Source organism: Podarcis filfolensis, assembly GCF_964270895.1.
Source record: "Podarcis filfolensis genome assembly, chromosome: 1".
NCBI lineage: Eukaryota > Metazoa > Chordata > Lepidosauria > Squamata > Lacertidae > Podarcis > Podarcis filfolensis.
The window spans coordinates 12,565,890-12,577,840 of NC_139604.1; the positions used below are offsets into that span (position 1 = coordinate 12,565,890).

Here is an 11,951-nt window from a genome sequence, read left to right on the forward strand (position 1 = left end):
AGGACAGATTGCTGTCTCCACTACAATGTTAAAGTATATAAGGGGCATGTTCAACAATTTCCTCTATGTTGCCTATTAGTTTGCACATTGGGTCAAACTGATAAAGGTGTGGATTGTTTAACAGTATACTAAAAAGGTAAAGGTACCCCTGCCTGTACGGGCCAGTCTTGCCAGACTCTAGGGTTGTGCGCTCATCTCACTCTATAGGCCGGGAGCCAGCACTGTCCGCAGACACTTCCAGGTCACGTGGCCAGCGTGACAAGCTGCATCTGGCGAGCCAGCGCAGCACATGGAACGCCGTTTACCTTCCCGCTGGTAAGCGGTCCCTATTTATCTACTTGCACCCGGGGGTGCTTTCGAACTGCTAGGTTGGCAGGCGCTGGGACGATGGGAGCGCACCCCGCCACGGGGATTTGAACCGCCGACCATGCGATCGGCAAGTCCTAGGCGCTGAGGTTTTACCCACAGAGCCACCCGCGTCCCAACAGTATACTAGAGAATACCTGAATAGAAATTTGGATGATTAGTTTGCCAAACTGGAACTTCATCCTTCTATTAACTTTGGAACAGAACCTGTTGTTCCAACTGCAACAAGGCTGCATGTGAGGGCTGCAGCCATTTAACAAAAGTGCAATATTAAAGACTAGAAGAACATGGTTCTTTTGCACTAGGAAAAAGAAAAGGGCAAGTTCTTTTTGTCAAATGCTTTATTTCAAGTGGAAGGTTTAACAGATGAACAAGACAATATGAAAAGAAATTTACAGATCTAATTACAAAATAAATACATAAAAAGTCTTAGTTGCTTTTTGACTGACACAGTCTATAATTGCATAAGGAACTCTGTTGTTTATATTTTTTCCTTACATGGGGAAAAGAAAGGATGCTCCAAGGCTTCTGCAAGAGTAATTCTTTTGGCTGGATCATACTCCAACATCTTCCCAATGAGATCAAATAGATTTTCATGGTCGGCATCATGGCACTGCATGAATTCCTAGGGGTAGGGGGGAAAGCAAGTTACCACCCTGTCACTAAACAAATGAGGGGTAGGGGAAGGTATTGTATGGTTATGCAGTTACACCTCTTACCTTCAAGGGTTTACAGCGTCTCGAAACGTATCTTCCAGCAGAACTATGCTCATCCCAATCCAACTGGTCATGGTGGAAGTACTTGCGCTTTCTTGTTATGTTAAAAAAAAAAAGTAATTATGAGTGACAGGCTGCATTCAGTTGCTTGTGATTTCACATGCAAAAAAGGAAGAATGAGTTTGAGGGACAACATATGAGGGGTGTATTTAGAACTCCATTAAAAAACAGGGTTCTTAAACACATAAGAGCAGAAATATCTTCCCATGGCAAAGGTTACCCCTTCCAGAAGGCATGAGTTGCATGCTCACCCTGCTATCCTTGTGAAGGGTTTAGAAAACATGAATACAGTCATACCTGGGCTCCTGAACGATCAAAAACCGAAGTGATCCAGTTTTCAAACGTTCTTTCAGAAGCGAAACATCCAAAGGGGCTTCCAATTAATCATAATTAATCTAATCATAAGCTGCGTTTTGGAAGTCGAATGGACTTCCAAAACAGATTGTGCTTGACTTCCGAGGTACAACTAAACTGCTCAAAGTGTAACTTGAGTAATCCATTTGACATGTCAACTTCATCATGTTAGTACCATTTCCCCTATAGTCATACCTTGAGTTACAAGTTGCTTCAGGTTGAACGTTTTTGGGTTTCACTCCGCAGCGACCCGGAAGTAATGGAATGCGTTACTTCCGGGTTTCACCGCTCGTGCATGTGCAGACCCTCAAAATGATGTCATACGCAGAAGCATTACGTTCTCTTCAGCATGCTAACGGGGCTCCGGAACGGATCCCGTTCGCATCCAGAGGTACCACTGTACAGTACTTTAGTAGTCCTGGATACTAAAACTAGCAGTGCACTGAGCACAAATTGAGCTTACCTTGAGTTATGTAAGCCATACTTCCTGCTACTATCCTCAAACAAAAAACAAACAGCCAAGTAGTTCAAATAGTGACTCAGTAACTGATCTACACTGGCATTAACAAGCCATTTCTACTCTACACTACCATATTCTTGAATATGCACACTGACGAGTGAGAGGTGGTCTATAAATATTAAAACAAGTAACTGCAACCAGAGCTGAAAATGCATGAGGTTTCAGTTCCTCTATAATTATGCAACCAAATGCTACAAGTAAAAACATTCTTCAAATTACAACTGCCTATAGAACAAGGACATTTCTCAAACCTACTTCCAGGTCAACCTAGTGAATACATTTAAATTTATTAGCACTTATAACTCCTAAACCATGCTTAAAACAGGCAGGCTTTGTGTTTGTAGATGAATGGGTTCCCATCAGAAGTCGCTGCATGTTGTTAAGAGAGCCTCAAGCACAAAGCACTTTCATGCCAAACATGTATGTTAACACACAGGTATATGGTTACATTATGGAATTTACTCCCACAAAAGGTAGTGATGGGCATCAACTTGGTTGGCTTTAATTTATGTAAGAACTATGTTCTATGTCCACCGTCAGAGGCCTCTGAACAGCTGGCAGACTGTTTTTAAAATTGTTATTTTCCATTCAGGGGCAATTTACCATATAACGTCCCCATACTGTGTTTATGTAGATCAGTGGAAGTATTGTCCACACCCATGCAAGGTAAACATGGACACTGTCACCAGTATAAACCGCCATAAGTTGCACTAGGTCAATTGTTCTGTCAGGAAAAGCGTTTCAGCTTGCCAGATTAAACAATACCCCCTTTCCTCTCCTTGTTCTCTCACCCCTGGAGGGGCCACAAGGAGAGGAGGGAAAGCCCAATTGTTGAAGTGCAAGTCATTAGCTATAGCCGGCCCAATATTCCAAAAAGGAGGGTTTGGACTGTATTCGTTACAACATTTATTTGTGAAGCGGTTGCTATGACAACCATGATTGACTACAAACTGATCAAGGGAAACGTAAAATAGAAATGGATGGCACTGTGCTATGGGGCGGGCAATAGAAATTGAACCTTAAAAGAAGTTTTACCTGGTTTTCTGGACCATATGAATTGGTAGCGGTCCCAGTATCTTTTCCATCATTGCCAGGTGCTCCTTACTGTCATGTGTCTGTTAAGAAAGATGGAACATTGCCATATAAGTGTGCTTGAAAAACTCAAAAGGAAAGTTAGAACTATTCACAGTATATAAAGCGAACTACTATTGGAGTGTGTTGCCTTCTGGGTTCTCTGGCAACTGCATAGCTTTGAGGAAAGCAAGTTTGCTTTTGCATAAGGTAAGGTTAAGTAGTACCTAGCATGCTCCTAAACAGTCAGCTCTCCATAACAGCTGCAACTGCTCATGAAACTGATCAATGGCAGTAGGCACCCACTACACAAACTACTGCTATAAAGGGACACAGCATTTGGCTCTGAGTTTCAAAGTCCATGTGAACAAGGAGGGTTTGTACTATTCCATTCCTCTCAACCCTTTTTGGAATTCAACTAGTCAGTAAATTTGAAATGCAACATGCAGGGCTCCATCAGAAGAGAGGCTGCCGTCCTATTGCAGAACTGAAGGTCAAATACTTCACACAAACTGGAGTTTATTCTAACATTTAAAAAAACAAAATTTAGTTGTTTTTATGATAGCATTTTCTGTAAAACATCTTAACACACGTTCCCAATTAAGATTTGTCACTGCTGTCTCTATATTCCAACGTTTCCGCTGTTACATACCGGAAATACTGTGAATCCAAGGTAATATTCAATAAGAATGCAGCCAATGCTCCAAACATCACAAGGCTGTGACCATCCCAAGGCTGTGGGGAGAAAAATAAATTATTATGCTTATCTAATAACATTAAATCATGTAGCTTTTTCAAAACTAAGGTATTACTGATCTGCAACTGAATTGCTTAAAGAGCTCTTCAAACAGGTTCATAATATTTTGTAAATGAGAAAGTCACAAAACAGACTGCCTAAAAAAGAAACCCTAATTCTAATGTAAGTTCAAGATGAAACCAACACTTGCTACACTTAGAACTACTTAGAATTAGCATTTAGGTTGAAATTCCAAAATGCACAGGGTGCCATGGAGGTAAACAGAAACTGATATTAACAACTCCTAAAGCAGCCTCACTAAGCATGGTCTAAAAATGACTCACAAAAGTACTGTAAGAAAAGTAACTTTCTAGACTACTTTTCTACTCACCCAAAATAACTTCAGGAGCTCTGTAATGCCTTGTAGACACAAGAGTACTATGGTGCTCGTAGTCGTATGTTGCACTTCCAAAATCCACAACTTTGATATCTGGATTTTTCAGTGTGCGCTCATCACGTTTCTGAAATAATACCATAATTACTAAGCATACACGCAAAAGAGATCAATGGTGAGAGGAGCTTTTTAATTTAAGAAATGAGAGATTTACCAGTTTGGGATTGTATGCTTCTGTGTAGTCAGACTTCACAAACAGTATGTTTTCAGGCTTCAGATCTGTATGGGTTAGCTTGTTTGAATGCAAAACTGTAAAGAGAAGTCAGAAGATTAATACAAGAGATGTTAAACAGAATACCTACATATACTGTGCATTGTGCCTTTTCTTTTAACTACTAACTGCTTCGAGTGTTAAGAGACATTTTAGAAACAGAAGTAAAGTGCTATGTGTACTTACAGTTTACAGATTTGCAAATCTGGTAAGCCATTCGTCTAATGTGGTCAAGACTGAATGGCAGAAAACTGTTTTCTTTAATGAAGTCATATGTACTGAGTCCCAGCAGTTCAAACACAATGCAAACATGGCCATGATGTTCAAACCATTCCAACATCTGGACACAGCGACTGTAAATACAATAATAATGTCATTCAGAAGATGCTACAAAATAGTCAGGATAATACTCAGTGTTAGTTATACTAACAGTAGACCCACTTAAAGCCCATTTATCTTAATAGGTGTACTCAAAATTCAGCTCAGCTGGAGATGATCCAGTCTTCTCAACTGAGCTTACAAACTTAAAATTTAACATAAACAAAAAAATTGTATTCAGTGCACCAATGAAAGCCCCCATTATTTTCTTCTGAAAAGTAATCACACAAATAAACACAAAGCATGCAAGCATAATATACTTACAATATGTTGTTAGGATCGGATTTATTTATGTGCTCCAGTACTTTTATTTCTGAACGAGCTGCTTCTGTGTATCTATCAACATTTTTGACTATTTTTACTGCTACATGTCTGCCTCCCCTAAAAAAAAGTTTTGAAAAGTCACAAGACTACTCCATGGCATAAAGCAAAGTTTAAACAAGTTTTGTTCAGTTAAATAACTATTCATATCAACACTTAAATTATTTTTGCATATTATTTTGGTGGAAATGCATATTATTCTGATGTAAAATGACAAGCTGAATGAACAATGCTATCAGGGAAATGCTGAACCACAAAAAGCTGGTGTATCCATTTTATTATCACTCTAATAGCACCATGGTGCCTTACACAGCAACAAACAAAAAGATCCCCTTTTCTGAGGAGCTTACAACTTAGATTTAGACAATGAAAAGACAGAAGAATTGAGACCAGATGGGAAAGGGAGATGAGCATGTGTAAGTGCCATCATAAGTACCTACGTTTCTTTGTTTCATCTGGAGGGAAAGAACTAAGGGTTTATGGGAAAAGCTTCATGGAAGGTGGGTTCTCTAGAAGGATCTGAGAAAGAGATGTGCCACCATTTAGGTGTCAGGCTCTTAGAAGAAAAAGTTGAACTTACACTTTGTTATCAATGCACTCCACGACTTTCCCAAAAGCACCTTCACCCAGAATACTGACAATTTCATCTAAAAACAGAGTGGAGAAATTAGTTATACAAACAGTGGTGTATTGTCATTATTCAAAATACCATGCTATGTTCTAGGTAGTGCCGCTATGTTAAAAAAAGTGTAACTAGACATCTTTAAAATATTTAATTGGACAACTCTTCAAGACAGTTATGTCTATCTCATTCTAAATTAACTTGCTCACTATATAAGACGTTCCAATTAAATTTTAACTTCTATATAAAAATAATCTCCCCCCAAAGAAAAAAACAAAACACAGAACAAAAAACCAAAGAAAGGAAAGGACTTCCAAAGACTTCTGGCTTCTTATCTAAAAGAAATTATTCTATCTGAAAAGTGTATAAGTTTTGAAAAATATTCTATACATCTTGCACTTAGTACGTCTCCACTCTGACAGATCAGGTGACCCTCCTCATCATCCTCTACACTCCTCGATCTTTTCCTTCGGTGACTCCTCTGGTAACGGCAAGTGCGCGGCACCAAGATCATCCAGCCAATCAATAAACCCGAGTGAATTCAGGGCAGAATACGAAATTCATTCAGCAGGGAGATATTCAGGCATTCAGATACGCGCCAGGCCACAAACGGTTGGCAGGAACAATTTCAAATTCCCCAGAATTTCACAGGGCACATAGTTTAGGGTTACAGGAGAAAAACATGGCAAGGAACAGATTTTCAGATAAGGTACTTCAAGTGGCAAGGCAATAACACACAATATAAACGCTTTTAAAAATATGGTTCACTAGAAAAACTATATATTTTAAGATTTGCAAATAAAATGTCTTCTGTTTAATGCTGTAACATAACAAGCACTGGAATTTATACTGCATAATGTGCAGCCTTTTACTGGTAAATAAGGAGTGTCAACAAAATGTAAAGCGTTTAAAGTACATATTGTACAGTACACATAATTTGTTATAGGTGTTCTGTGAGTAATGTCAAAAATCACAAAACCTACTTAATTGCACACAGCCACCACTTCAGTTGAGGAGATATGTGCATTACACATATCCATCCTGAGCATTACACAGCACCCACTGCTATCCTTGTAGACATCTCCCTCCCTCAGCCAATTATCAGCACCACTTCTGGCAGCACTGATCCACTACTGGATGGTTGTGAGTGGGGAAGAGGAATGTGTGGACCAAGTCCATCAGCTGATAACCCAACAGTACTAGCTGTACTAAACATGCAACTCCCATCCTTGGAGCACCTATGTGCTAGCTTGGTAACATAGATCGGTGCAAAGAAACTTGTTTCCCTGCACCATCAACCTTCCTGATTTGGGATCACGGTCTTGTCTGGCTGTTCCACAAAGGTTATGAGAGATTACATTAATCTAATAAATAGTATTTAACATTTAACACAAGCACATCAGTATCAGTTTACAAGGCATTTATTCCACTTTCATTTTTGTACTGTCCAATAAGACATTCAGAATGTAACTTGAAGCCATTGGTTCCACTGAATTTGCCTAACAGGGGAAACAATATTCATGGTGCATCTTAGCCATACTTCCAATAAATGCCTAGCTCAGGTATTCAAACAGAAAAGTGGAATACTGCCTGATAAACAAGCAATAGTAATAAAACTAGAAAATATTTGTCTACATGTTACAGAACTTTCCCATTTCAGGAACGCAAGATCTAGCAGGAAAAGCGTACTTCTATGCTAAAATACATCTCCAACTCGCTTCATTTGTGTGATTATTCAAGTGAATAGTTATAGTATAATCACATTCAAGGTGCTCTAAATTATACATACCGCGTGTGAATGATGTGATTTACTATGATGAGTCTTGTGTTTTCTTTTGTAACTGCTTCCACCGCTATGCCCCGATGACTTGCTACTGTGGTTGTGATAACCATTTTCATGGTCTCTGCAATGGTGCCTGGTTTCAGACAGTTGACTGTAGTTGTATCTGTATTCTTCCACATAACGGCGTTCATGATTATCTCTTTCATGGAAGGAGCTGGCATCTGAATAAAGGCTAGGAGAGAAACAAACAAAAGAATATAATGTGGAACATTAAACTAGCAGTTCTCATGCATGCAAGTTATGTCTGTTTACATGTATTTCAAATTCAGACTGAGATTTAAGATATTCATTGGAAATTTGAAGACAGAAATTGAATGGTCATCTGTCATGGATGCTTTAGTTGAGATTTCTGCATCGCAGGGGGTTGGACTAGATGACCCTCAAGGTCCCTTCCAACTCAACAATACTATGATACATATTGATAACTTTAATAAGATACAGACTTGCCATATGGGGTGGGGGTGGACTAACTCACCTATCATAAGTTTGGGTTTGAGTATATCTGCAGCGCTTTTTCTCATGCGTACTGCTGTATGATTCTCTTCTTCTCTTATGATGGCTGCTGCCTTTTTTAGGATCCAAACATTGTTTTTCTTCCCAGTCAGAATAGTGTGTTTGCTTTGAATACCGCATCTGTAAATACATACATTTATGAGACAAAAAGTCAACAGGAACTTTTACTGTATACACCAGTTTTAGAACTATTTCCAGTAAATCTCTCTCTTCCTATCACTCTATTAAGCAGTGCAATGAGATCAAACTTAAATATACAATTTAAATGGCTTCAAGTCTACCACAGTCAAATGAGAATTTTTTTTATTGGGGCCCTACACGTTGAAGCACAGAAATGCCTCAGACTCATATTAACAGTAATTATTTCAATAGGACCAATCCATATTCACAATACAATGTAAACTTTTGAACTACAGAAATCTTGCATTAAAAAAAACACACATATAAACAGAAAAAAAACAAAAACAAACTGATCAGAAGTACTGCCACAAAGTTACTATGCAAGCTTGGATATTTTTTTTACCATTGGTTGCTCCTAATAAAGAATTTTACCTACCATGTAATTTCTTCGTCTGCCCATTTTTAACCCACATTTGCTTTAATTCTCAATGTATGTGCAAGTTCAGTACATTTTAGCAACACATTACTCTTAATGATTCATGCTCAAAACTGCTGCCACCTAAAACACATCAACGAGACTAAATACTACCAACGGCTTATGCAACTGACTAGCAGGGATTTCCAAAATACCGCAGTGACAGGAATCCCCATTCCTGCACTGCAATATGAAGCCTAACATGGAAAAGAAAAAGCACTAATATTAATGGAAAAGCACAGCACTTTACACCCCACAGTACAGATCAAGTGCCGAAAATCGAAACCCCTTGAAATGCCCCAGCATGAGAAGTCTTACCTTCCAGAGCCAGCACAACCTAAGAGTCTACCCCACCAAGCAAGGCAGAGTGCTTTTAAGCTCTCCACATTGCTTGCTGGGCTCTGAAAGGCTCCCAGCAAGATCTTGTGAGGTCATCTGAGATCTCAGGATAGCCTCCCAGAGCCCAGTAAGCAAGAAGAGCTTAAAAGCTCTTTTTGTGCATCGTTAGTTTTTAAGCATGCCACCTTCTGTGCGTTTAATTTCTGCAATTTCAACTGGCCAGCCAACAACACATAAAAGGTGAAATTGTACAAGTTAAACGTGCCTCAGATATGAGTTACCTGTATGCATAGCCAGTGGCAAAATGTGCCCACAAATTTGGGCAACTTGTATGCCAATACAGTATTACTACAACAAACAACACAAACAACACGAAGACCAGTATACTAGTAGTTCTTATTGCATAATAAAATGATTTAGTCCAACAAAAACAAAATATGTACACTTGTAAATTCTCTAATATATTTGAAAACAAATGAACACACGCCTGTCAATCTTTGAAAGTCCGTAAAAGTATAATAAGTCTATGGTTGAAACAAAGTAATAGATGCTATCCTGTGGGCTGAGCGGTAAAACTTTTTAGGCGTTCATGGTGCCAAAGTATTAAGTGAATAACAACGTAGGACACGTGTGTTCATTTGTTTTCAAATATATTAGAGAATTTACAAGTGTACACATTTTGTTTTTGTTGTACTAAATCATGTATCTTATGCAATAAGAACTACAGTGCTATCTAGTATACTGGTCTTCGTGTTGCTTGTGTTGTTTGTTGTGCTAAGTTTGCAACACAGGGGTTTGTTGTTCTGTACTGGTAATACAGTATTACTATGCTAATATAATTATATATTACTGGGCATTAACACCATAGGATTTCAACTTTTTTAAACCAGTCATCCCCTTTTGTATACAAACTATAGTAGCAACCCAACTGAAACTGACATAATCAACCACAATCACACACACAAAGAAGGAACAAGTGACTGACACTGTATATTTCAGCTACCCAATACCTAGATCCTGAATAAACTTCATAGCGTTTGACTGTATTTTAGTAAATGTTATTTCATGTGAAGTGAGAAACAAGCCTCCTTGGAGACGGCATACCCTAGCTGGGGCGCCACCAGTTGCCAGCCCCCACATCTCTGATGGAAGGGAACACAGAAGGATCTCAGATGAAGAAGACCTGAGCATCCAGACAGGCACATATTCAGATGGGTGATGCCTACCGGTTTGCCTCCTCTTTTTCTCTCTTGTGGCCCACTTCTTTCTCAATTGTTTTGAATTTGCTCCTTTTATTTATATACATATACAGTGGTACCTCTGGTTAAGAACTTAATTCGTTGCAGAGGTCCGTTCTTAACCTGAAACTGTTCTTAACCTGAAGCACCACTTTAGCTAATGGGGCCTCCCACTGCCGCCGCACGATTTCTGTTCTCATCCTGAAGCAAAGTTCTTAACCTGAAGCACTATTTCTGGGTTAGCGGAGTCTGTAACCTGAAGCGTATGTAACCCGAGGTACCACTGTACCTATAGCTCTCTGGGCAGCTCCCTTCTTTCTCTTCACGTCCCACCGCCATCCCAACGAAACGAGAACGAGCTCAATTGAGAATTACAACTGGGAGGTACTAAGAACAAGGTCTTTTTCTGGTGGCGACACTGCAAGCTCAGGCACCCTCTTCCCATGGGGCAGCAACAGCACCACAGGCTTTTCTTCTCTTTCCTGCTTTTAGCTCAGGCTATGCAAACTTCCTTTTCCTTATCAACAAGCAGTCCCCTTTGCTATTTTAACCACCGCCCTTAGTTTTAGCAAGGCCAACACTCAAGGTTTGTTTACCGAGTACGGTTTTGGGGGGGAGGGGCAAACAGGAACTGAACAAGCAGAGAGAAAAAAGGGGACTTCGCCCTTGTGATTTTCCCCAACCGGATTTATTCTCGGGAGGGACCCATCTCCTTTCCGCCCATTTCCATTGCGCCTTCGTAATTTTTGTGATTCCATTTGTTACTGCGGAAGGCATTTTTCGGCTATAGACCGCCCCTGGGTTGCCAGGTCATGTTGATGATGTTGTTTGTCGTCGTTTTTGCAACAACCCCCTTCATAGATATCCCTTCAGTCCTGCTCGCGGCTGTGCTAAAACCACACCACTTATTACTACGACGCCGGTGACGCACTGGGAAGTTATGTCGCTCGTGTTCGCCCTGCCTGGGGTTCCTCGGATCTCGGAGAAATCGGGGGAGACGACACAAAAAGCAGGTGGTTCTGCCCCCGACATGTGTGAGCCGAGGAAGCGCCAAAAAAAAGCGGATTAATTTCACAACAGGAGCTTGGACGGTTAGAAAGGGACGCGACGTGCCTCTCGCGTAGGCGACGCCAAACCGAAGGCCTCGAAGCCATTTTAAGCTCGCCTTCCCTGAGGAGAACATGGCGGGAAGGGCTCGGCTTTGGAGGGAGGGAAACCATTCTCGACCAGCCAAGCCAACCCCATCCCGGTGCGTTTCCCCCTGAGGGAAAAAAAATCGTGAGGTAAAAATAGGAGAGGGTCCCCCTTCCCCCCTCGAATCCTTCCCCTCACGCGCCATTACTACCGGCCGTTTCGTGGCGCCGAGCCTTTCGCCGACCCACACCTGACACTTACGGCTCTCCTTTTCGGAGTCGACTCCGCTTCTCAAAAGGCGCCTCCGGACACGACGAGCCTTCCCGTCTCTCCTCCTCTCCGGCCTCAGAAACCGCCGCTGGGGGGAAAAAAACAACAACCGTCCGCCTCGACAAAATGGCGCCGGCTGCGAGGAACCTTCTGGAAGTGGGAAGGTCGTCACAATGGCTGCGCGTGCGCGGCTACGTCACGGGCCGCGCT

General features: G+C 40.8%; 1 protein-coding gene across 1 annotated transcript; it reads right to left on the reverse strand.

Annotated features, from left to right (window-relative positions):
- Nucleotides 1-692: 692 nt before the first annotated feature.
- On the reverse strand, nucleotides 693-11,936 carry CLK1 (CDC like kinase 1). The gene is made up of 13 exons (XM_083630904.1): nucleotides 11,733-11,936; nucleotides 8,128-8,285; nucleotides 7,599-7,824; nucleotides 6,200-6,290; nucleotides 5,768-5,834; nucleotides 5,131-5,247; nucleotides 4,675-4,841; nucleotides 4,432-4,526; nucleotides 4,215-4,344; nucleotides 3,740-3,822; nucleotides 3,052-3,131; nucleotides 1,086-1,176; nucleotides 693-991 (listed from the first exon to the last, which is right to left on the reverse strand). Exons 2-13 carry the CDS (start codon nucleotides 8,283-8,285, stop codon nucleotides 848-850), a joined length of 1,449 nt encoding a protein of 482 aa, XP_083487030.1. The 5' UTR covers nucleotides 11,733-11,936; the 3' UTR covers nucleotides 693-847.
- Nucleotides 11,937-11,951: the final 15 nt, after the last annotated feature.

Coding starts and splice junctions, on each gene's coding strand:
- CLK1 (XM_083630904.1), bottom strand. CDS start 8,285: ATGCGGTATTCAAAGCAAACACACTATTCTGACTGGGAAGAAAAACAA. Junction 5,835..6,199: donor AGACGTACTAAGTGCAAGAT/GTATAGAATATT, acceptor CTCTGTTTTTAG/ATGAAATTGTCAGTATTCTG. Junction 4,527..4,674: donor GATTTGCAAATCTGTAAACT/GTAAGTACACAT, acceptor TTCTCTTTACAG/TTTTGCATTCAAACAAGCTA.